General features: G+C 37.7%; 1 protein-coding gene across 1 annotated transcript in view; it reads right to left on the bottom strand.

Annotated features, from left to right (window-relative positions):
• ROR1 (receptor tyrosine kinase like orphan receptor 1) overlaps positions 1 to 27,795 on the bottom strand; it is a 1,703,739-nt gene that overhangs the window by 124,177 nt on the left and 1,551,767 nt on the right. The window contains exon 5 of the mRNA XM_044085558.1: positions 16,794 to 16,921. Within this exon, the coding sequence (XP_043941493.1) occupies positions 16,794 to 16,921 (128 nt within the window). The remainder of the gene's footprint in view (positions 1 to 16,793; positions 16,922 to 27,795) is intronic.

The following is a 27,795-nucleotide window of genomic DNA, read 5'->3' as shown; positions in this document are numbered from 1 at the left end:
TTGTCCTGTGTGCAACTTGATATTGGTGAAATTTCAATTATGCTTTTACAGGAAAAATGTCACTCAAGGTGTCTGTGTTCATACAGAACACTGCCAAACACTTGAGGGGAAACTAATATGTAGACCTGAAAATTTAAGGGTGAAGTATTTATGCAGATATTCTGAAGCTAGAAACAAATCAAGTAATATTTACTGAAAATAAAGAATTAGCTTGTCAAGAATTATGAAAAGAGGGGAGTCACATGAATGGTTACTGCTGGCTACTTCTAGTGCTGGTCTCACCACAGCTTCACTGTGCTGGGATACAATGCTCCTTTGTTTCTTCTCTCACTAGAAGCAAAAAATTAGCACCGAACCCAAGATGAGATGTTTGGTGATCCACAGTCTTGTCCCAGATGAAGCAAGGGTCTGTAGGCTTGTTGTAGCCTTCTGCTGGTAGATGCCTTGAATAGCAACCAGACCAATCAGGAACATAAAGCACTCACTACCCAAGCAGAAACAGTCAGGAATGTTTCTGCTCCTTATCTCACCAAGAGTAGAATATAAGCACAAATTCCAAGCTGTCACAGATAAAGCAGTAATCAGGCCTTCTGGTGGTCAGTTGTCTCCAGGAAATAATGTCCCTCTGTTCCTTCTCTTACCAGGAGAAAACAGAAGCACTAATCCCAAAATTACTACTGAGAGGCAGAATGTGGGGTCTCCAGGATCTGGTGGTCTTGCAATAGATGTTTAAAGGTAAGATGAAAAGAAATGGGTTAATATCCTAAGCACTGCAGTGAGCACTAAGCAGTTAGATTTGAAACAGGGGGCTGTCTAACTGGAGAGCCACTAATTTTAAATGAGCAAGATAAATTGAAAGGTGGCAGGTACTTTTATGTTCTGGTTCTATGGAATACAGTGGGTTGGCCAATCAATTTAAATAGCTGAACGGGTGTGATTTCATAAAGTGATAATTTTGTGCTTACTCACAACAGCCAGTGAAGGGAGGAGGGAATGAGATATGTGGTCAAATTAACATAAGGGGCAGGCAACTAGAAAGACAGTTTTGTTTAACAACACAACAGCAACACGGTTTCTGTGTGACTCACAACAGACACATTCGTGGTCTCATTCCAAGTTTTAATATGCAATTAAAAGCAGAATACAAGTAAAACACAGTGTAAAGAAAAACAAACCACAATATACAAAATGGAAGAAGGCAATAAAGTAATACAAAATACAAGAAAGAAAAAGCAAACTAACTTTTCCCTCAAAGCAAGTTGTGGCAGAGTCTGGGTGAGCTTTTCCAGTAAAGCTTTGAAATGTTTTATTTTAACCCTGAAATAGAAGGTTTAGTTCCTAGCTCCCCCTCAGTTCACAGATAATTAACCTTAATTGACCTGTCTAACTTCTGTGTGACTCCTTAATTGACCTGTAAAAATTTCTTTGTGACTCACAAGAGACACAGCTTTGGTCTCTTTCTGAGTTCTAATATGCAATTAAAAGTAGAATACAAGAATTGTCTCTGACACAAACCTATACCTCCAACATATTCTATTTATTTTGCAAAAGAGATTGGGATCCCTTGAGTGGATGTTTATGATAACGCTGAACTAGTGAATGTTTAACAGGTCTGACAGAAAAGGGTCTGTTGAAGCTCTATACATGAGACAGAAGTCACCTGTCAGTAGCCTGCATGATACTGAGAAGAGGGATGAGGGTCAGCATGACATTTATGATTTAGGCCCTTGATTTTTATGAGAAAGTGTTGAGGCATTCTAGTTGTGACACGTTTGGACAGGTGAACAATGAAAGAGCCATTATATTCAAGTGATCAGCCTAATGAGTGAATGATGACATCCCTGGATCTGGACATGATACCATTAAATATAAACTGTGTGATGAAAATGGACTTCCTTACAACAATGAATATGTAGTGATCAGGGGACAATTCATTTTCAGCATGGGTTCCCAAATCCATAACAACCGTATCAATTTTCATGGGAGTGTTCCCAATGTGATAGCTACAAGTGGAGTCATGCTTGCCAAAAGATACAATTATACATTAATTAGCATTTAGTTTAAGTCCATGGTTTGTCACTTGCTATTTCTATTTAGAAAAGGCCCTCTTGGAGGGTCTTGATGTACTCTGGAAAGTTTATGTTGGAACAAAGTTTGTAGCCTGCAAACTTGGTTAGCCTAAAACTCTTAACATTAACTTTGTCCTTAGTATTTGCATAGGTATTTTATACCCCAAAGCATATTCCAAAGATTTTTTTCTCAGGTAGATGCCAAATGTTGGAGGTGTGATTGGGAAGAAAGGGGTAACTGGGAAGATATGTTTTGGGAGTCCAATGAGTTGGCAGACTTTAAAAGTTCCCTACAGCGTACTATGTTAGAAATATTGGGTGAAAAATGGGAGTACGATAGGAAAGTATTTTTTTGAGCTAGCATACAGGATCTGAATTGCAAAGTCATTGTATGGCCTTGTTAAGTTTAATTCTGGTGGCTGCCAAAAAAATACTAGAAAATAGAAATCAAAGTCTAAATCAACTGTAATTGAAGTGCTGAATACTGTAACAGAGAGAAAAGAAATAGAAATGGGATCTTTAGTAAAGGGTAGGAGCAAATTACATAGAAAATGGAAATTGTGGAACATGGAATAATGTTTTTGAAGTTTAATGAAAGGCAGGAATTGAGCAATTCATGCAATGTTGGACTGATAATAGCCATGCAAAAGAATATACGTGAGGTATAGTGTTTGTAACTGGAAACATGTTAACAGGGTTTGTTTTCTTTTACATAAATATATGTCTTAAGGGATAATTCAATATAGGTGTAAAAAAAGCAAACAAAAAAAATAGCTTTGACCTTCTAGAAATAAATGCCAGTGAGGAGTGGCCCAAGCACTGAACCCTGGGATACACCATCAGTGACAGGTCTTTTGGAGGTGGTAGAGCCATGCACCATAACTTCCTGTGCTCTGTTTGTGAGACAATTTGCTATCCAATGAGTTACACAGGGATTAACATTTAGCTGGAAGAGGTTGTCCATGATACCTGAGTGTGGGATGGTGTTAAACATCTTTGAAAGATCGAGATATGTGGTCCATACAGTTTTTCCTTGTCCATTGCTTCAGTAACTCTATCTATCTATGTTTTAATGCTTTATGCTAGACATTTATGAGGGTTAATTCCTTTTCTAGAGCAGTAGTACAAAGCAGTACAAATAGACTAGCATTTTATAATGAAAGTTACAGCCATCTCAACAAATGACAATTATGATGGGACAGGGGAGGTGGAAAGTCTAGATAACTTCTGCCCAGCTTCATTATGTAATCCTGATATTAAATTGTTTCCTAAGGTGATGATGCTGAAGCTTGAATGGTTGCTACTTCAGGTGGTAGAAGATACACAGATGGAGTTTCTTAACAGCTGGCTATCCACTGATCCACTGATCACTGAAAACTGTTATTAAATGTTACTGCTTGATCAGAAAGGAAAGGGACCCAGGAAAGTAGACATAATGTTGATGGATATTAAAAGGTCTTGGATATAGTGAGATAAGAGTTGTGTTTGAAGCCTTGAGTCAGATGGTCAGGTAACTGAGAGGTGTGAAAGGCTGAAGAGGATTCAAACTTTAAGACAGATCGCAATAACAAATCTAGCGAGCAGATGTATGTTTGAAGAGTTGAGTTAGTCATGGAATAAGGCAAGGATGCCCACTTTCTCTGATTTTGTTTCTAACTGAAATGGAAATATTACTACCCATGAAGGAAAAGAAAAGTACATAGCAGTATTAATGTTTGCGTATATATGCATGATTTTTATGGAGGCTGTTGACCAGGTGTTATGAGGGGATATTAGAAGTTTTTAAACAGTTTGGAAATTAATCAGGGGAATTATAGGAAGAAGAGGACTGCTTTGCCAGAATCCAAATGCAGAGTATTTAGGAGTGAAGGTAGCTACAACATTTGGTAAGATGATGGACTGGAATTGGGTGCAATTGAAAGAGAAGGTGGTGTAAGTTGTTAGGTGATCTTGTAGCAAAAAATCTCGGTCAGAAGGATTGGCATGGTGTGAATGATAACTCATTAATTGGTTTTATAGACAGATTTCAAAGGATGCTATTAAGAGGTGACTAAGGAAGATAACCTGGTGAATGGAAGATAAGGAAGGGAAAAAAGTCAGAAGGGAGTGATGTATTTCATATTGGGGAAGAAGGAGATGGATAATGTTGATCTACAGAGAAAATAAATGTGTTATATTTCAATGGTTAGTAGAGGGAGAGGGGGAAGAAAGGAAATGACAGGTAAAAGAGGTCAGAAGATAGGCAGAGCCATTCCACTGAGCTATGGGAGACGAGATATGCTTTTAAATATTTGATGGTGGGTTGTCAAATGGCATGGAAAGAGTGATATTGGGTGAGTCTTGAGTAGAGAATATTCAATTGTAAATAAAGAGCATCCTACTTCTTAAAGCTGGCCTTTGAAGAAACTAATAATGTCTAATACAATATATTCCTGAGGAAGGAACAAGCAACTGAAATGTTACTCTTATTTATTGTTATAGTATTACAGTCTATTTTGTTACAATATTATCTGAATTATTTTCTCTTATAAAATTCTTAATTAAAAGTATTTTGAAAAATTACACACAAAAAAGTAATTATCATATTATACATAGTTATAAAACCAGAAGTTTATCAGGATACCCTTTGCTTGTAGGCAAAACAAAATCCTAATATTCATTACAAAATAAAAAGAGAAAAAAGGCCCTTGAGAATCTGTTGACCAGCAATTTATTTATCCTTGACTTGTGAAACAAAGACAATGAAAGACTGTGATTAAACTCATTACAATAGACCCATGTCTGCACTCCCATACAGGTGGGTGCTGGAGATGATGGGTGCCATTATGGTTAATTTATATTTAAACTTAAGTGATGGACATATTCCTCCTTAATAACGAATTAAGCCACTATTGCACTCCTCAAATTTGGTAAAGATTCCACATGAGTTCTCTTGTACCAGCTTATTTCCTGTCAGCTGAGAAAACAAATTTCTCAGAAGGTCAGCAGCAAAACTAGACAAGGTTTAGCAATATTACTGAGCAAACACCAGGTAGATTTCATATTAAGTAAATAATTATCTTCACATTTATACATCATTGATAGTTACAGCTGAAATTGCAAATGAAAAGCAGGCCTTCTTGTCATTAGGTGATGAGAAAGTCTTTATGGGACAGATGACCTTTTCTACGGCTATCTTGAAAATAATGGTATGCCCCTTGGCTCAGCTTCAAAAATTACATAAAAATCTAGACCAAAACTGAATAGCAAGGGTCAGGTGTAAAGGAGTCTTCAAATGGCCTTTGTCAAGGATGGATTTTGTTCCCTTAGCTGTTCAGTTTGAAGTTGGAACACTTGTTACAACACATAGAGCAAAGAAAGGTATTACTGGTATCACTTTAATCAATACAATGTTCAAAGTGTTTACATGCAAAGATTTTGTTATTATAAGTCTGTAAACTAGAACAGTTGGTAACAGAAACATTAAGAGTAATAGAAACAGATTGCAAATGGCATAAAAAGTCCCTTTTATCCACATGGTAAAGCCATTATACAGTAAGTTATGAAAATATGCTAAACTGGATGGAGCAAAAGCTGAAATAATTATGTGGATATGTATTAAACCAGTGCAACCATAGCTAAAACATATAAAAACTGGACAAATCACAGTAATGGAAAAGGTGATTTTGGATCTGCGTGGAAAGTGATGGAGTTATCTTTTGGGGTTGTTTTGACACTGTTAAAATGAACGTTACACTTGATATTCTACGTACAGGTGCACACTTCATGTCATCTATCATGTTTGTCATTATCTAAGAAAGAAGTTGGGGTTAACTTTCCCAATAAATGGATTGATTATGTAAAGGATAGAATGGCTGCTATGCCAGGACAAGAGTTACATACACAAAATGGGAGCGATGTCACAATAAATAAGAAGGCAGAAATTAATACAGTAGTAAATTAGAAATCTCTGTTCTTATCATTCTTAATACTTTAGGCATGCCCATGTGCCCATGTTTTAAAGGTAAACACTAGCTAACATAAGGGTTTCTACTTTTCATAGTTTAAGTGTAATGAAAATATGAAAACTAATTAAGCTTGATATCAGTCAAACTGTATATAAACTATATCCCAAGTTTTGAAACTAGTAGTGCCATAGTCATGCATAGATTGACCAAACATAATGGGTTGTTTAATTCAATTTTTATTAACATAAGAAATGTATCCTACTCAATTATTCTTCATATGAATATCTTGCATCCAAGCAAGAGAGAAACTTGCAACACAGAAAAATATCTGCTGTTTTCTATGTTAAAACAATCTTCTGTTTAAGTGCTGTTACATATGTTCAGACAGCAACAGGGCTTAAAACTTAGAAGTAACTGCTGTTGTTTGGTGGTTGCCATTTGCAGCAATACTCATTTTCAGCATGGATACTAAAGTTATTTGAATGAGTAGTAGTATGTTTACAATGAGCACACTGATCTGTCTAATCAGCACATACATTTTAGAATATTAATAAAGTTATATTATCTAATTTAGCTTATAATGCTTTATATTTAGTGTATAAAAGAGGATGCAAATACATTATTCTATACTATTCTGACCATAACAAAAGAAGAAAAAAGTATTCAATATCCCTCATTCAGTGATGGATGAAAACTCTAGAGGGAAAAGGCTATAGATATTGTAAGCACAACTTGGGATTCAAATAGACATGTATAACTCTTAACTTTTTACAATAAAATTGCAAATCCATATCTCCTACTTCTTTAGATTTTTCACTAGCCCATATTTTTTATTCTACCTTTTTTTCATATACTTCATCGAACATTGTCTGAAAAAACAACATTAGCATACATTTTTCTCCTGGAAATCTGGTCAGTTTTTTGAAGAGTGATAGGCCAGAAGATGGCAGACTCTCACTAATTATTGCCGGAGAAATATTAAAGCTAGATAGTAGTTTAACACTTTTACATAAAATAGTTTTCAGTCTCAACTCATAAATCAACTAAGTAATCTATTTTGACAGTTTTTAACTGTTTACACAATTACTTCTACACTTTGAGTTGGCTGACCACCTTATCAAACCAAGGAAATTGCCAAACTAAAATATATACATAATAATACTTGCTCATGGTACAGCAACTGTTGATAGCTTTCAATTCAATCAATTTGATTTCTCTTTAAACTCATTTAAAATGAATTCACAGAAAAAATAGCACATATGCATTACTTCCACTCACCGCTATATATAGAAAATATGAATACTTATTTTGATCTAAAAATGTAAAATTAACTGCCTTTCAACTTACATCAGATATATAAAGATCTTAAGGTACATTGTCAAACAGGACCTATTCACATATAATTTAAAGCTAAAACCACTACCCATTATTAAATGAATGCAGCTGTTGCAACTCTTTCTCCAATTTAATTTATTTGAAATTAATTTTCTATCCATACTTTAAGAACACAGACTGTTATCTAAGGATGATATACTATACATCTGAGATTTACTTTACTAATCTGTTCCTGCCTAGTGTGACTGGTAATATACTGATGCACAAATTATGTTATTTATTGTCTATAAAAGCAAAGTGTGCTGTTTTTGGTATTAAGCCAGCATTTCATTTTAGATCACATTTCTCAACCCTCCTTTCCCCTTCAACCTGTCCAGGTCTTTATACTGTCTGTTGAAAACATTCAACATATTTTTTAAACACTTCAATTGAATATAGCATTTCAAGTTATGCATTCATCGTCAGACCAGTAAATATGTTTAATTGATGCAATGCATTCATCTTGAATACTATTTGCAGCACAGAGCTGTCTATTTTCAGTGACTCTCTTTCTTAGTGCAGTCATTTATTTTTGTTGAGACTACCCCTTAGATACATTGACCATAGCATGTAGTGACCTTCATATTCTCCCCATTGTCACTGTCCTTATCTCATGCCTATGCCCCTGACCAGGTACAGATGTAGCCTATTGCAGTCTGCACAGTACTGACCTGCTAGTGCACATGGATTATACAGTTAATAGGAAGGCATCTGTATCTTCCACTAACTTCAGATTCTAGCCAGTCGCTGTGAATTGTACTACATTATCAGCTGTCATTATCTTCATATAAAGACAAAGATTTATCTGAAACAGTTGAAAAGATGTGATTCATTAGATACTGGAGGAAAAAAAAACAAATGCAGAGACTGAAGGTTATTGTGCCACTACGGCAATCTTTTCTTTAACTCAGATTGCTTTGAAACTTGTATTTGTAGAATGGAATATAACACGCATTAGAAATATTGTCTGTGTCGGAGTCAAAGATGGCTGCTGTTCTGTAAACACTGCTAATCCTTAGCTCCTCTAACCAGCCGGAATAAAAATAACCCGGAAGACTAACCAGAACCAATTTCAACAAACTCTCTTGAAATATTAACTCTAAAGAACTCTTAAATAAAACCAATAAGAAGAAATAACTGGTAAAATTTTTAATCAAGCAAGACTGAAAAGGATACAGAGAGGTTAACATAAGCCGTGTGCTTCTGCAGCTTGACATACTGAAATCTACACTCAAAACTGGAATTAAAAACATTGCAGGATGTCGAAAGAAGATAAAAATATGGACACTACCACATCAAAGACAAAACATTCGGATTTACTATCTCCTGAAAAAGATTTAAACTCTAAGAGACAGAAGATAATAAAACAACCAGATTCATCTAAAACTGGAAACAAAAATAAATCTGACCAACCAGCAAACCTGGAGGACATTAAGACGGCCTTACTTCCCATTCAAGAAGCAATAAAAGGTTTATCTATACAACTACAAGCATTCAGAGACACCTTTAATCAAATAATAGACAGCTTGGATAAATCTGAAGCCAAAATCACAGAAAATTAGGAGAAAATAACACTAATAACCAAAAAATCTGACTCTCATGACAAAGAAATCCAAAATATCCAAGCAAAACTTACAGATCTGGAAACAAGATCCAGAAGAAATAATATCATCATAAGAGGCATACCAGAATCTATAGCCCACAATGAACTGATTCCTTCCATCATACAAATATTCAGCATATTGCTTAAAGACCCTGGATCAGCTAAACAAATAATAATAGAAAGGGCCCATAGAGCATTGAGAGAAACCCAAGTTTCATATAAACCCAGACCTGTATATGCTAAACTATTAAACTTTCAAGATGTTAATACAGTTTTGCTGACTGTAAAAAAAAAATGGAGGAACTGTAAACTGGAACAATAACATAATAACATTGGCCCAAGATCTACCCTTTCAAATAAGACAAGCAAGACAATTTCTCTCCCCGTATTGCAAGTTCCTGATCAAAAGAAAAATCAAATTTCAAATGAAATACCCTAACACACTAACTTTCCATCTAGAAGGGAATAAACATACAATTTCCAACCAAAAAGATGCCAGACAAATCTTTCTTGCTGTCTTCAAAAAAATCCCGTCAACGAAATGTTAAATATACTCACCGAAGTGATCGCTGATGATAGGACGGATGTTCATTCACATTTTGACACTCCAAGATTAATTTTTGACCTCTGGACTCATCCTGGGCCTTTGTATGCCTCTAGCAATGATATTATAGCCCTCTACAATCCTTTCACAAGTCACATTTTACTGAAGGAATCCCCCTCTGTTTCCGCCTCTGGACTTTCCCACGCCAAGAACCAAAGTGCTCTAGCATGCGCTACACCTTAAGCCGCTAAAGCATGACACTTCCAGGGCATGTAACATGCTGAAATCGTCCCCCTATGCTGGATCAAACACTTTGAGCACTCCAACTCTTGCAAAGCGAGCACCGAGAAATACAATAGCTTTAACCAGCAGCGGTTAGACTTATAACCGCATAGCACTTGTTGAGTTTTAAACATTCACATAACCAGTGTCAAAACTGTGGCAAGTATAAATACTCATGTCATCACGCTTATCCAAAAAGCAAATGTAGACATCTCAGCTGTCTCTGTTTTGGAGAGTTTTCCCATTTTCCAGACCTGCTTCACTCCTGCACATGCTCTAACTATTTTTCCGGGATATGTGTTCATCTTTAAAGAATATTTTACCCGTCTACACTTTTTTATTAATCCCCTTCATCATGTACAATTTTAAAAGATGTCAGATATACAGAAAGTCACCATACATTGACGATTTTCTAGCACTGTTAATTTAGAGAAGTCAGACCCCGTCCTGTGTTTCCTGTCTTCAGAGGCGGAAATAGACTGCTACAACTAAAATACTGTCTCGCTACACTCACCGCTTCCACTTTTCTACAAGGATAAGCCCTGTGGTGTGACAGCTTTCACTTATTTGGTGTTCATTTTTTAATGGGAGACTTATTTCTGTTGTTTTGGCTTGAGATAGATCCCACCTCCTTAGAGAGGGGGGATTTTGTCTTCTTAGGACGGGAACATGGGGTGGTTTGCTCAGACACTGAAGTGTGGGTGAAGGAGAAGCCATGCAGAGTCAAGCTGCCATGAGTTCTATTACTCCCTGATGCCTCTGGACTCATGGTTTCAGTGTCTGGTCAACCAAGGGTGCTAGTTAGAAGCAATATTAAGATTTGCTTGTTGAATTAAATTTAGCTATCCTTTTGTGTCTCATTGGCAGGGTGAGTGGATTTATGTTTGTATAAAAACCATATGGATGTCCACACTATGTAATGAGTATCTAGGCCTCATATTTCTACTGACTCTGCATTGTGGCATGGGGAGGGTGCAGTATTACTGAAGTACCCTCCTTCGAGCACGATGTTGCACTAATGCCCCATTGGCTGAGTTGGTGACAGAGATTCTTATGATATTCATTAAAAACAGAATAGGGGTGTCTTTATTAATCATGTACATTTTTACAGATAATTTTTCTATATTATACACTGAAGTAGAATTCTAAGCACACAGTACAATTTTATACAAACTCTGTTTTCACTAAGCGCACTCATCCATTACATCACAATGCCACACTGGTAGAAGAAACCGCATTAGTGCCGATTTGTCTTCTGACTTTGACATTTGCTCAGTTGCGGTCTCTATGAGTTTAACTTCAAGCTAGGCCATCTTAGTGTAACTCATAGTCTGCAGAGTAGCCATCCCTATTATACAGATGATCCTGCCTGATTTAGAAGTCCAAGGCTGGACACATACAGCATGACCTCTATTAGCACAGGTTTATCAGATTCAGTGAATATACAAAAATAAGTGACATGATTTCACTTGTAAGACTTCAAGTCTGTGGGTGGCAGAATGCTTTTGTGGGTGTTTACATGGAAACTTAAATCTGATTTCTTTTATACAACAAACTTTTCACTGAGTATACAGGCTCACATGTAGACATTAGTAAAAAATTGACATGAATTCAGTGCTAAAGTAAAACAGAAATTTCTTCAGTTTTAATTAGAATATACTGTAAACTGTCACTCAGCTCTTTACTGTCATGTCCGCAACTGACTGCCCCTTCAAAAAGACAATACCACCACAGCTTACAGCAGAATCTTTGTGTATTTAGTTCAGCTATGGGAATCTCTATAAGATCCTCTCCAAAACTCACAAGACACAAACATCCTACGATGTGCAGCAATTTGCTAAAGTTCAAGCACGGGAAGCCCCTTGATTGGGGTAACAAGATTTGGAGGAAATTGCACAGGGTTCTCAGGCAACAATTATAATGATACAAAGTCATTTTGATGCTAGAGCTGGGGTTTTTAAGAGCTGCTGCTCTGTAGTTTCCTATTAAAGTAGTGGGTCACAAGTGACCTTCATATACTCCATACACTCAGCTTCACCACAAACAGGGCAGTACTGATGGGCAGCGCAAACAAAAAAATAAATCAATGTAAGGGCGCAGCCCCACACAATGCATATAAGGGGAAGAAAAGATATAGACGATAGGGGGAAGAAAAAGGAAGCAGAGATAAATACATAAATTAATACTGGATCTTATTATTGGCTCAATGATAACGATGAATTTTAAATTTTTACCAATAGCTTATAATATAACACTATGTTATCTTAACATTCATATATACATCCCTATAAAAATCTTTGAAATCTTCCACAATTTTAAAGTCCCTCTTTAAAAAATCTGAATCTGTTTAAGGAATAAAGACAACTTCTTAAGCTACATGGAAATGACTTAAATGGATAATGTATAGGGAGCAATGAAGATAATACAATAATCTGAATAACCTAGATTGACCCCTACCCAATAAAATGGTTCTGCTAACAACTTTCAAACTCATATCTCTTAATGGTTACTAATGTTATAGATTATACACTCTAGCTGTTCTATTAGGTTTAAACAAAATATATTGAGGAAGTTAAGGATAGTTTAGTGGTGTTTTTTTAAGGGAATTAGCTTGTTAAGCTTTGACAATGTAGAGAAAATATTTGCAGGGACACTAGTTACCATTTATCACTTAAAGAGTAAAACTCATTATATAAATAAGTTACTGAATTTGAGATCTCTAAAGTTAATAACTAGTTATTCCCTGCTTTATTCCTGGTCCATGGGAGTAGTGGTTAGGTACAGGTTTGGGACGGGAATAATAGGATGCTTTTGTAATCTTATTTTATTAATACATAATCAAAAATCATTATCACAAACGATCACACAAGACTTACTTCACCAACATCTCAGACACACAAATGTGGGAATTTGACTCATGGAATATCAAAGGGCTCCAGACTAAGAAAAAAAGAAAACTTTTCTTACACCTCATCCTAAAAACAAAAACAAACTTCATATTAGTTCAGGAAACACATTTGACTCTTGAACAATGGACAGAAATTAAAGGGAAAAATGGATAAGGGATATTATAGCCTCTGAAGGCAAAACTAACAGTGCAGGGGTAGCTATAATAATTAAGAAACAATTCCAAGACAAAATTTTAGAAACTAAAGTAGACAAAGAGGGAAGGTGGTATTATGTAACTATTCTAACCCCAAATCTTTCTAAACCTCTTCTTCTCCTTAATGTCTACGCCCCTTGTAAAAATCAACACATCTTCTTTACCTCGTTATACCCTATCTTAAATAAATTCCAGAATCATTTAGTACACAAAGTAGGTGATCAACCTAACTTTGTTTACAAAACAGGAACAAATCTGAAAAAGGTGTTCGAAAGTAACAATTACAGACGTACAGCTACTTTGGATAAGGGAACTAGTAGTTGTGGTAGGTGTGGGTACTGTAGGTATATTTTGGATGAAGTACCCATCACCTTAAAAAATTATGGCAACAGTAGGATTTATTTAAAGAAGGATAACTGTCATACTAAGGGTATTGTGTACCTAGCCCTGTGTAGAGACTGTCCTAGTTTCTACACAGGGAAGTCAGAGAGGGCGTTAAATAAACAAATTTATGAACATTTATATAATATCAAAAAAGGGAATATTAATAATGCATTAAGTAAACATTTACAAATGGAGCCTAAACATATTGGCTTTCGTTTTGGAATTCTTGAACAAGTACCTATTGACCCTAAAGGGGGAGACTGGGAGAATTGGCTATGCTGTAGGGAGACCTATTGGCAAATTAGATTGAATGCCACCCACCCCCCAGGACTAAATGAGCATATTTCTATTAAGCCTTATTTGATTAAAAAAGCAGAAGATTTATCAAAATAATTATTTAAAGTAACCACCAAAATAATTATTAAAACAATATTTTGAGAGACCTATTAGTATTACTGTTTTTGTATTGTTTATATAATTTTAAAGTATTTTAAATCTTTGACATCCTTTTCTTTTTCTCTTTTAGTTAGAACTGTTATTTTGTGTATTTTATACCACTTTGGTTCAAAGTTTTGTCAAGAAATTTATTTGGTTTGATTTTTATTAATGTTTGGTGAACAAAGTGAACTTAATTTGCATTTTTAAACCTGACAGTTGTAAAAATGTGTGTGGTTACTTTAAATTTAGGTTAGATTGTTTTTTGGCGCCTTTTTCAAAATTAAGTTATTTAAAGATGGCTGACTGAACAGTTACATTGTTTTTACACTTGAAAAAGCCCTACAATTGAGTTAGGGTGAAAGCGCTTGTGGAATTTACACAATAAACATTATATATTACGCCAAGATAGGGAATATCTTTTCTAAATGTAACCCATCTATTAACAAGCAAAAGTTGCTAGACACCAGAAAATGTTTACCTAATAATGTATTTAATTATTCAGTATCAGTATTTAAATGTTTCAATCTACAGCATGCATACAACTCCTGTAGTTATTTATGCTTATGTACTCACATTTGTCAGTAAACAGACAAGAAGGAAAAAAAAATATTTATACTACCTGACTTTGTTAATAGCACCACTATTGATGGCAAAACAATTCTGTTTTACATTGCATACCAACTCGAGAGTGTAATGGAATAACCCTGCATTCATTCTGCATGAAAACACTTATGTTGTAAATCCTGCAGTTACTGCATAATATTTTCCAAGAAACTAAGGCAATATTTCTTCAATTCAACTTTAATGTCTAAGACACTGTTAAGAGTAAGTTTGCTTTTTGGGTGATATGTTTGCACTAGTTGTCTGCCAGGTATTTATGCCTGCCAAACATTATTAATGGCTTACATTTTCCAGAAAAAGTAATCATAATAAACTTTTGTGCACATTTTGAAAATGCAGAATGGTTCCTCCACCCTTTTCATGTATGCTGAGGGACATCATAACCTTCTCCTGTAATAATGAGAAGATTGCAGCCAAAAAATGTGACAAGATTGCAACAGCCAAATCTTGAAATGATTTGTTGCAAGTTATACATCTGGCTGCAGGATACATGCTATATGTTTGCTATTCAGTTTTAAAAGTAAGCTACACATCCTGGAAAAATGACAGCCCTGTCTTAAGTTTCACCAGGCATCACAGATATTACGTAGCCAAACTGCCCTTTATTCTACATTCATGCTTAGCACAACTACCATAGTTATGTAGTTAAACTGTATATTAAGAAAGAAAAAAAAATAAAGAAGAATTATGGTGTGACCTGTTTCCCTTTGTTTACTAACAATAACTCTCTTAATCAGGCTATGGCCAAACGTTATTTCACATTTCTAACACTCACAAATGCTGACCAGCTTCATGCATAACTCTTTCATCAACTTCTAAGGCCACCATTTCAACCGTCAGAGATTTTACTTTTCCTTGATCAATAACTTTGCAAGGATCATGAAACATATTTGGTATCTTCCTTTCCCCATCACTTTATTCTAAATACTTCCTGCTTGATTCATTGTATTGCATGATCCTTGCAATTCAGGTAATGTGCCAGTTAAGGACATTATTTTTTTTACTATTTGATTTTGATATTTGGCTTACAGTAGGCAGCAGGCCTTTATTTTACATTCATTGTTTTGATATGTTACAAAACAACCCATGTAACTTCACAGTTCAGTATGCAGTGAATCTGAGATAACAGTTGCTACAAAAGTCTCTTCAGGCATGCAGAATGGACAGATAATTTAATCAGTTAGGGAATATTTTAGCTGTATATACTTTATATCAATCAACATTAATATTAGTTTATATTTTATCATGAACAAATAAAACTTCCTTTTTCCTTCTTCCTTCTGAAACTCTGTGTGTTAGACTTCTCCATGTGCCTTTTCCACTCTCCACAGCTCCTCACATCTCACAGGCTGCTTTTAAATTCTACTGCTGTGCACCCTAACTTGCTGTATGCTTCTCTTGCTTTTCAGACAAAACATGCTCCTCTTCTGTCCTGGCTTGTGTTTGTCAAAGACAGTAAGAGCTGACTACTATACATCTGCTAAAACATGGGGTAGGGGTGGACACTGAGCCACAAATGATTGACAAGTAAACAAATATTAAAGTAAGAACTACAGAATGGTATGAAAACCTCAATATTTAAAATTTAGCTTTGAGAATAGTATGAAGTCATATCTGTACATTTAATAAACAGCTATTTTTTTTGTTTTACCCAGTAATGACTTTTAAATATAACATGGATGAGAGATATTCACCATACATATTACATTTGAAACTTATAAAATGATCAATGCAAACATTTTAGATATACTATAATGCTTAAAAACAACCCACATACAATATTAATAATCTTATTTACAATCTAGAAGTACATAATTTTAAAACACTTGAAAAGGAAAAAAATACTTTTTAGCATTATCGTTTATCTAAAAATTAAAAAAAAACAAATTGCAATGGCTTGTTTGCTCAGTCAGAGGGCTGATTAGTTGATTACATACTGCCAGTCATACTTACTTGGCTATTTAAGTTGCATGAAGATGTACTATATTATTCTGATGAATTCTTTAATTTTGGGAGACAAAACTGCTCAATAAAACATTTATCAACAACACTCTGGTTTCATCCTTGGCATGTTTTGTTTGTTTACTATTAATTATATTCCCTTTCACATTCTCAGTTTTCAAACTATTCATTCAGTTGTTTTGATATTTTATCATTAATCGTCATTCCATAATGGGAATAGCGTTTCGGTCAGAGGTTACATTATCACTGCAAAAAGGAATTTAAGTGAATGAGCTTTGTTTGATACCCTTTAGCCACTACTGCACTCGCATACTTGATTTTTTTTCAGAGTTAATAAAATTAAATTTTCATTACAGGTGACACTACAATACATGATATGGAATATGTTTTTTTTTCTGAAAATGTAAGAACAATAATGCGCTCAAATTATCAGCCTCATAAATGAAATGAAAGATGTTTTGCATACCTGTGATTTGATTTTCTATTTCTCCTTGCATTTGTAAAGAATCAACATAAATTGTCCGGTTTCCAATAAATCTGGCACATGCAATTCCTCTGTATGGCTGGCAGAAGCCATCTTCTTCGTATTCATCACTGTAAAACAAGCAGCAAAATATAAATATACAACTTGCATTACCTCCCAAGCAGAGGTCATAAAAGATAAACATTTTAAATGAGAGCTATCCACTGATGAGCAGTATGGGCCATCTGATGCAAACTAGCATGTCTTACAAATCAGGTTCATAACATGCTTTAGTAATACAAAAATGTAAAAAGGGAACAAAGAATCAAAGAAGAAGCACTTTCCCAGCTTTGTGTCAGAGAGGGATCAAGTCATGACTACAACACAGATGACCTAGCTTGAAGTAGTGTGCATTGGAAGAGTGGGGCAGGGGAAATGAGAATCCATAGCCATTGCAGGCACACCAATCCAAGGGAGGGAGAGGTAGTCCAAGCTGGCTGATTCTCCCTGTAATGAATGATTTGTGTGCCTCTAAAAAAAAGCCAAGATTGGAGACATGAGCCTGGATCTGCCAAGCCAATGATGGCAGTCTTCCTAAGCATACACATGCACATGCATGTGGGATAGGTGTAGCATGTCCCAGCAGTGAGATAAGTGCTCCTGTCAGACATCTGAAAGCAGGGTTAGGATCTCTTACAAATGACCCAGGTGTCTGTATAGCTGATGTTTTCCTGAAATAGCACACAGATACACAGATGGACTGGGAGAAGTGGCAGAGGTGGGGACTGAAAGAGAATGGATAGTGATATATTTTCTTCCCACCAGGCCTCCTGTGCTGCTAGACCAGATAGTCAGAGGAGGTTCATTGTCCATCAACAGCTGAGGCACAGACAACATGCTTAGATGATGACTCCTACCACCTAGTTTTAGCCTAACTCAATGACCACATTGCCATTAATAGGAATTGAATGCCAAATATCTGAGATGTAACTGGGGAGGTCTGATGGCCATCATATGGGGAGGTAAGGAGCATGTAGAAACATTCTGAGATACCTTTCACATGAAGTTCTCTTTAGAATACATTACCTTTCATGCTGTATGCTTAATGATATGTTATAAATGTTTAATGAAACAAATGAACATTAAAAGTGAGGTAATTTTATGTAGCTTTATTAACTGTACTCCTCCAGCATCACAACATCCTAGAAGCTGCCTAATCAGCAAATTCTGCCATTAAATAAATAAGAGCTCAGAAAGAGTTCTCCAAAGTATGATGTACATGTTACAAATATATTTAATCACAGTCATGACTGCAAATATTCTAAACTAAGGATTATCCTCTTTCAGTATGTCTTCTCTCCCTCTGAAGTCTGAATCTGTGTGAAAATATATGTACTACATCTTAGGGTGAAGTATCTCAGAGTATACCCTCTACTCTAAGGTATGATGATCTCTGAGTAACATGTACAGATATGACATATGATCAAAACTACTGAATGTTAACATGTTTTTCAATGCACTTTCATCAACAAATAAGTTGGTTGACAGGTTTGTGAGATTGACAACTCTGGGGTTGAGGATTGTGCCCCTTTCCTGGGGACTGTGCAGTCTAAGAGTATATATAATTAGCACTGGGTGTGGGGGCACAAAGGGAATTGCCCCCTCTGCAATAAATGATGTGTTTATTTATTTATTTGTTTTTAATTTTTACAGCTTGCTGTGAGGGCATTCCTCATTCATGCATAGTGACTCATCGATGTTTACTTTGTTGATCTATTTTTGTCAGCATCAGTGATATCAACTTTCGGGTATGTTGATTATGGTTAACTGTATCCATGTAAAATATATATTGTTTAGCCTGTTTTAACAAAAAAAGAGAAAAAAAAATACTATCTTGTTTGCTCGTTTCCCATGCTTCCTAGCTAGTATAGTCCAGATCCTAGGCTTTGCTTGTCTCATGACTTTATTTTCTGTGCTCAGAGCTATCCAGACCTTGCTGTGGTAGAGGGAAGTCCTACTGCTTACCAGTGGGGGTGGTGAGCATTGTACTGCCTATCTAACACTAGAGGAGTGATTTCCAACTCTGAAATTGCAATTGTATTAGCCTTTTTGGGCTGATTTCTGTCCCTTTCAACTTTCTGGCTTAAAATGCATGTGTTTGCAGATTTTTCGCATTGTGCAGCACCGCTGGGCTACGGTTAAACTATTCCAGGTGCCAGAAAGTCTGCTCTTCAAATTTTCCCTTAGAACTAGCTGGTTTCTCAGTAGTAGCACTAAAATCTGAACCCCTGTGACTAGCACTTGCTCTAGAACCTGCTGGAAAGCACTAGGAAGCCTTAAACTGATACAAGCACTCAACTCTCCTTGTCAATAAGGAGAAATTAATCGTAGGCATTAAACAGCCTATAATTGCAAAGTACTTTAAAAAGGTAAGGGAAAACAGCTCTTGTACTTTACAAAAAAAGCACCTAAACAGGCATGTCCAAGGGTCAGCTTCCAGTGATTTCTCCTGTCCACCTGATGAATCTGGGGCATACTGGGGCAATGCAGCAACTACCTCATGTACACAGACAACCCTCTCCTCCTACCACCCAACACTACAACCTGCAAGAGATGCACTTACATAGCCAAATTGAAGCAAAGCTCTCTCTCCAGCCAAGATTGTGCTAGACAGTCAAGAGAAGAAGATTAACACCTGCACTACACCTCAAGCAACACATAGCCCTTCAAAACCCACACCATCAACACCCACACATAGCAACACTAAACCCACATATGTGGAGGTCCTTAACATTAACTTGGCCAAGCAACAAGGACCTCTGAAGCTGAAAAGCAAACAAATACCAGTCACAACCAAAGTGGCACATAGCTGAAAACACCAGTGTGCCACCCAACAACAGCCCCTAAGGAAAGACAATGTCATAGAAACCAACATGTCATAGATTAGTGCAAGGCTAACTGCCCTTGTGGGCCATTTTCAGCCTAGCCAATTATCACATGTGAGAATCAAACCCTGCACCTTGTGTTTGCAAGGCAAAAGTAACCACCCCACCATGCCACCAACATCAACATGTGTACCCAACACTTTAGTCATAGGTGACTCTATAGTCAGGCACACTGATGTCCCACTCACCAGGCTGAACAAAGAGAAAATTACAGTCAGCTGCCTGTCAGGTGCCAGAATCCGCCACATAACACATGCACTCCACAACAAGTACAAATATGACTCTGTCATTGTCAATGTTGGAGTGAATGACTTGAGATGTACCTCCCTGGACTACATGAAAAGAGATATGGAAGATCTCTCGGATCATGTGGCCCAGGCAGGTATGACCCTAGCCCTGGGTAGCATCCTGCCATCACCCAGAATGATACCACAGTATAAGGACAAAATGATTGACTTCAACAATTGGTTAAGCTTCTGGTGTCATTCAAAAGGGATAAAGTATTTGTCTGACTGGGAAGACATGATCGACAAACCATGATGCTTTGCCAGAGATGGTCTGCACCTGTCCCCCCTGGGATTCAGGTTACTGGTTAAAGCTCTTGCTACCCCATAGTGCCTTTTTTAGGCAAGGTTCAAAGGACAAAACAACCACCATAACAGATACAAACATGCAAAATCTGAAGGTAATGCTGCTAAATGCTAGAAGTCTAAACCTCAAAATGCACTCTCTCGAGGCACTCCTAAAAATGGAGAACATTGATATCTGTGCAGTAACTGAGACCTGGTTCAAGGCTCCAGAGAGCACCTCCGCAATACCAGGCTACAACGCTTACCACACTTTTCGCCCACCAAACCAAGACCGAAACACTAAAGGTGGAGGAGTGTCCATATTCAACAAGGATATTCACACCTCCAGGCTAGTTGCCCAACACAATGCATCTGAAATTCTCCAGGTGCAACTAACACTAGCTAAGACTGCAATCCAAATTGTAGCTTGCTACATATCCCCACCATGCACCAAGATTCTCACTACACCTTTCTAAACATACTGGAAAATATTAAGATACAACCAAACACCATAATACTGGGTTATTTCAACTACTCTACCCTTAACTGGGAAAACTACTCAGGTACCAACACCTTTTCCCAACGGTTCTTGGAATTCATAAATTCCAATGCCCTGGATCAACTAATCCATTGTCCTGCCAGGGGCTCCAATATGCTAGACCTGGTCATTACCAACATGAGAGATAGATGCTCCACACCAGTGGTCACCCCCTCAATGGTCAGGTCTGACCATAAGCAAATCACCCTTGACATCCACATCCCACCCCCCCCCACCCCCCAGTAAGGAAACCTCTGTAAAAAACTTCTCCAAAGCCAACTTCATGCTACTTAATTCAGAAGTGACAAACTTCATGAGACCCATGCAGATGGGATCTGAAAGTTCGACTGCTGAATCCTACACTAAGGTACTGTACAAGCACATCCACTCGGGCATGAATCGTGCCATCCCAAATAGAAGAAAGATGCTCTCCTCCAAAAAAAGGAAGCCAATCTGGTGGTCCCCTGCTATAAACAAACTATACAACAGGAGGAAGAAACTCTTGCAGAAAAGAGGAAAATCTCAGGATGCAAAAAACTCCCTTACCAGTCTCAGTAAGAAGCTGAGATCCCTCATAAAATCCTCCAGAGCTAGTTACGAAAATAAAATTGCCAAAGATTCCAAAGACAACCACAAGGCATTTTATAGTTATGTCAAGAATCTAAATGGCAATGCTCAGATCTGCTCTGATCTACAATAGAATGGCATTAAATATACTGATCCCAAGGATATTACCAATATCTTGGCAGATCGATTTAGTGCCAACTTCACCCCCCTCTCACCCCCTAAAAGGCCCATCTCAATACCAAAAGATTGCCAAATTCCGGTAATCATGGCCACACAGGTAGAAACCACACTCTCCAAAGCTAAGAATACAGCATCCATCAGATGACATCCTGGGCTGTGTACTACATGAACTACAAAATGAACTTGCACCTCACCTAAGTGTCATGTTTAATCATAGCCTCACCTCAGGCTTTGTGCCTACTGAGTGGCACACAGCTACAGTTATCCCACTCCACAAGGGGGAATCCACCTTGGATCCTGGGAACTACCGTCCCATCAGTCTGATGAGCCTGATCAGCAAGGGCATGGAACACATTATCATGGAACTTATAAACAAAGACATTGACAACCTTCAAACACTGGACCACACCCAGTTTGGGTTCGTGAAAGGCTGATCTTGTCTCCTGAACCTGACTGACTTCTTCAAATCAATCTTCAGAGCTGTGGAGGAGGGTAAGGCGGTCCACACAGCCTATCTGGACCTTGCCAAGGCCTTCAACACCATCCCCCACTCTGGAATCATAGATAAACTTACTAAGCTGGGCATAAATCCCTACGTCACTCAATGGGTTGCCAACTGGCTTACTGACAGAACCCAGACTGTAAAAGTAGCCGGCTCCAAATCCAGCTCCAGACAAGTGACACGTGAAGTACCTCAGGGTTCAGCCCTGGGACTGCTCTTGTTTGGCATCTACTTCACTGAAGTACAGGCCAAAACTAAAGGACTCTGGCAGATGACTGCAAACTGGGAGCCATTATTGAATCCCCCAAATGATATAGATATTCTACAAAAGGGCCTTACACAAACAAATGCTTGGTGCCAGAGCCATGGGCTCAAGCTTAATGCCAAGAAATGTATAGTTAACCCCTTTGGGAAAAACCATGTACCCATGAATTACCACATAGGTGGCAGTACACTAAACACCGAAAGTGTGATGAGAGGCTTAGGGACACAGGTGGACAGTGGTCTCACCTTCGATAACCACATCGCCACAACAGCCAGGAAATCCTTCTATGTGGCACACCTCATCACTAAGGGCTTTTCATCCCTCATTAGACCCATTATAGAGTACAATGTCCCATTGGTATGTACCTCACAAGCAAGGGAGCCCACAGGATTTTTTGCAGGGGGGTACAAACCCAGAGCACCACCCCAACCCCACCCCCTTCAAAGCACCACCCCCCAACCCCACCCCCTTCAACCCCCCCCCCCCAACACACACACGCATCCATTCCAGTATCCCATTACTTGGCTATTTCTTCCCAGTTGCCATAAACACTGTTCAAAACTCTCTGTGTGCATACTGTTTTATGCATTACTTCTACAATGATTACAGATACTTGGTTTTAATTTTCAACTTCTATTTCAGATTTTAGGGCCTCAGGGCCAATAGCTTAGTAACCTCCTATTTTATAGCACAAACACTGATAGACATTTGCTAAACTTAAACAAAGCAATAGTCTTACAATGAAAACAGACTTAGCATTAACACTTCTCTACCTTTGAAACTCACATGCACTGAAACAGCATTTAAACCCACATTCAAAGAAAATGCATCTGGCCAGTGGCAGGTTAAGTTTACATGACTGTTTTCAAATCATAGGCCACTTGCACACATTTCAGAACCATGCATAACTGCTTTGATTCACCTTCCTGATTCTATTAATTATAATATATAATAACCAAATTATATCCCTTGTTAATACAGCACCACTTAGAGTGTGTTTTATAGTTTTTAACATTTGTTCCATTAAGCAATGAAACAAAACACATGAACCAATAATGGCAAATTGCCCATTCAGAACATTTCAACCATAAAAGGCCACTTAAACGTCTATCATTACAATCTACCAATATCAGTCAATATGCACAATCTCTGTAGAAGTAAAAGTCATCTGAATAATTTCAAATTAAAGAGATCTGAAACTAATGGAGAGGTTGTTGCTAAAAAACAGCTTTATATTTCAGTGTTTCATCTACAAATTCAGTGTCTACTGCCCTTAAACAATAAATTGCCTATGTTACATTTAAAAAAAATGCTAAGCTTGTATATTGCAATAGGAATAAGTGGCAAGCGGAAACACAGGTTCATAGTTACTAGGCATCTCATCCAAAGGAGGACATACTCAGGACTGCAGCACTCCACCCCCTTAAAATACAAATTTACATGTGGTGGGAGTAGAACCTACAGTCCTGTACATCAAGATGCAAGTATGCTACCTGCTGTGCTACTAAGACTGTTTTGAAATTCTACACCACAACAGTGATATCATTTGCTAAACAAAACAGTTGCACATTTTAAGCAGACTTAGCATGAACAACAGTAAACATCTCTTCCCTTGAAGCTCAAAATTCCTTGAAAATGTATGTGAAAATAAATTCCACCTGCTAACTCTAAATAGGGCATTTCACTCTCACATATGCACACCTCAACCTCTTAGTGCAAGAAATCTGGACAAAGCCTAAAATAAATAGGGACAGATTATAAATATTGCTCTCATGAATGTAATAATTGTAGAATAACAGGATTTGTGTTAGTATGCATTTTTTTCTAAAGGATATGGCATCTAAAACTCAAATGTCTGTTATTATTTAGCAACTTAAATTCTTTTTATTTATTTGGCATTTGTTAACTGGGATAGTCCATCTGTGCAAAATCCCTTTTTCAGTGGAGGCCCGGGAAGAAAAGCTCCTGAGGAATATGAGGCAGAAATCTGGACATTCTGAAAAAACCTGGACAGCTGAACAGACACACACACACACACACACACACACACACACACACACACACACACACACACACACACACACACACACACACACACACACACGCACGCACACACACACACACACACACACACACACACACACATACAGTACCTCTCAATCTCTTAGCACAAGAAATCTGGAAAAAGGCAAACTAGGGCCACATTTAGAAAGTTGCTAGAATAACAGGATTTGTGTTAGAATGAATTTTCTACAGGATATGAAGTCTGAAAATCAAATACATGTCATTATTTAGTAACTTTAATCCTTAGCTCATCCAAGCGATTTGTCAAAAAAAACTGAATTTTTATGAGGAACAGACCAAAAATATCAGGCAAAAGTCTGGACATTCTGTGGAAATCTGTACAGTTGATAGGTATGAACACATACATCCCCTGACCCCCTTAGAAAGTGCATAGAACAACAAAGTTTGCATTAGTATGCATTTTCTGAGGATATGAAGTCAAACTCAAATGCCTGCCATTATTTTCTGACTTCAGTCTTCAATGATTTGCCAAAAGAACACAATTTTATGAGAAACAAACTGAAAATATGAGACAAAAATCTGAATTGTGAGGTATGCAAGTTTTCCGCAACCAATAAACATTTTTAAGAAAAGAAAATAGCACAATACATACATTACTTCATAAACACTGTCATACTTCCATGGATTTATATCACTTATTGTTTATTTTGACCTTTAACATGCAAGATTTTGTAGGCATATATGCAAACAAGGAGCCATATTGTCCGTAAAAGAAAAAAAAAAGAAAAACTCTCTCTCTCGCTCTGTCTAGGCCAATGGAATGTCTGTCAGTGCAGGCTGCATCTTCACAGTCTTTAGACAGCAGACTGCTTACAACCAAGCTTCACAGGATCATAAGAGGTTACTAGGCTAATGACCCTGAGGCCCTTACAAGCCTAGCCAAGTTTTTCCCTCTTTTAAATGGTGCTATTATTAGAACTGACTCAACAACAGACACAGGAGAAGACATTTTTAAGTTTCTGCTTTTCCTTCCTAGGGAAATCCCTGGAATGGGACTGACTCATGACAGGAGCACTAGCCTAGGAATCAGGTACCTTACCCCAGCTAAGCAGTATACCTTCAACCACTCATACCTGCAAGGTCAACCAAAGTGTTTTTTCCTTGCCCAGTGAATCAACCCTATAGCTACAGGGAATATGTCAATCTCCCATTCATTAATGGCTTCCTGAAGAGCTGCAGCTAGAGGAACCAGAAGGCAAAAGATGGATCATCCAATGAAACAGCTTTGGCCACAATGACTGAGGCAGTGATGGAGACAGACACCCAAGGACTTCTTAACTTTCTTCTTGCCCACTGAGTGGTGCACATCTACAGTTATCCCACTCACAAGGGGGGATCCAACTTGGATCCCGGGAACTACTGCCCCATCAGTCTGATGAGCCTGATCTGCAAGTCCATGGAAAGTATTATCACAGAACTTATAAAAAAAGAGATTGACAACCTACAAACACTGGACCCCACCCAAGTTTGGGTTCGTGAAGGGCCGATCTTGTCTCCTGAACTTGATTGACTTCTTCAAATCAGTTTCCAGAGCTGTGGACGAAGGTAAGGTGGTCTACACAGCCTATCTGGACCTTGCCAAGGCCTTTGACACCATACCCCACTCTGGAATCATAGATAAACTTACTAAGCTGGGCATTGATCCCTACATCACTCAATGGGTTGTCAACTGGCTTACTGACAACCCACACTGTAAAAGTAGCTGACGCCAAATCCAGCTTCAAACAAGTGACAAGTGGAGTACCTCAGGGTTCAGTTCTGGGACCACTCTTGTTTGGCATCTACTTCTCTGACATACAGGCCAATACTAAGGGACACTGACTAACAATGTTTGCAGATGACTACAAACTGGGTGCCATTATTGAATCTCCCAATAATGGAGATACTCTACAAAAGGGCCTTACAGAAACAGATGCTTGGTGCCAGAGCCATGGGCTCATGCTCAATGCCTAGAAATGTATAGTTATCCCCTTTGGGAAAAAACATGGACCCATGAATTACCACATAGGTGGCAGTACACTAAACACCGAAAGTGTGATAAGAGACTTAGGGACACAGATGGGCAGTGGTCTCACCTTCGATAACAACATCACCAGTCAGGAAATCCTTTTATGTGGCACACCTCATCACTAAGGGTTTTTCATACAGAAAAAAGGAGGTCATTGTCCCACTGTACTCATCCCTCATTAGACCCATTATAGAATACAATGCCCAATTTGGTATGTACCTCCCAAGACATCTGCAACAACTGGAAAGGCTACAGAAATACCTCACTAAAAGAATCACAGGCCTAAAGCAGATGCCCTATGCTGACCACCTTAAAAAACTCCAGCTATACTCTGTCACATATCGTCTACTCAGAGGTGAACTCTGCTTAACCTACAAGGCCATGTCAAACCCAGAGCTGTTGGACATGCTACACTTAAAGAAATCTCAATCCCTCAGAGCCACATGCTCCAGGGATCTAAACCTTGTCATCACAATAAACAAAACATGCTGGAGGGATAGGTTCCTGACCCAAAGACTCCCCAGACTCTGGAGTAGAATACCCATACATGTCAAGCAGAGCGCCTCTTTGGCCCTCTTCAAAGGAACTTTGACGATTGGATGAAAGAAAGGAAATTCACCCAGGGGATCATGTCAGCCACCCTGATAGACAGGGGTCCAGGAAGTAAATAGTGTGGGAAGAAATAGCCAGGGAATTGTTATGGATAGGCTTGTATAGGCCCTAGGGATGATAACCTAGTACCAACCTATGATCATTTTGGAGACAATCTAAAATGATCAAAAACTCCATAATCTAAAACTAATGCTTTTTCAGGGTGGCAAGTCTCCCTGCACCCCATACTACCCCTGCTAACTGTATATAGCAACTGCAGGATCATAAAACAGTGGGGTAAGGGCAGATTTCCTAACCCTGCTGCATTGTAATCTCACACAAGAAAGTTCCTTCATTTGAATGTTAACTTTTTTACAGCATTAAAACGCATTCACTCATATCAATGTCTGCTCTTGTTGATTAAAACCAGATATGTATATGAGCAAATACATGTGATATTTATATTGTTTATATGCGGTAGCATTAAAAATTACAGTACATTATTTTCTTTTCATTTAACTTAGGGATACTGCTAATCCCTCAGATGAAGGAATATAATATACATTAGAATTACAAGACACCATCATAAAAATGGAAACAAAACTTTGAAGATGTAGGAATTTGTACAAGAACCATACCTGGCATTATGTGCAGTTTCCTAAAGTGGTACCCCCCATCACAAAACACTAGTGCGCTGAGAGTGTAGCATGTAACGAGTTGCTAGATCTGAATTACCACAAACTAAGCACTTGAGC

Source organism: Protopterus annectens, chromosome 10.part0 (assembly GCF_019279795.1).
Source record: "Protopterus annectens isolate FY-2018-M chromosome 10.part0, PAN1.0, whole genome shotgun sequence".
NCBI classification, from domain to species: domain Eukaryota; kingdom Metazoa; phylum Chordata; order Ceratodontiformes; family Protopteridae; genus Protopterus; species Protopterus annectens.
Note: the sequence above shows the minus strand (reverse complement) of the source record. Positions and strands in the feature narration are given on the sequence as shown.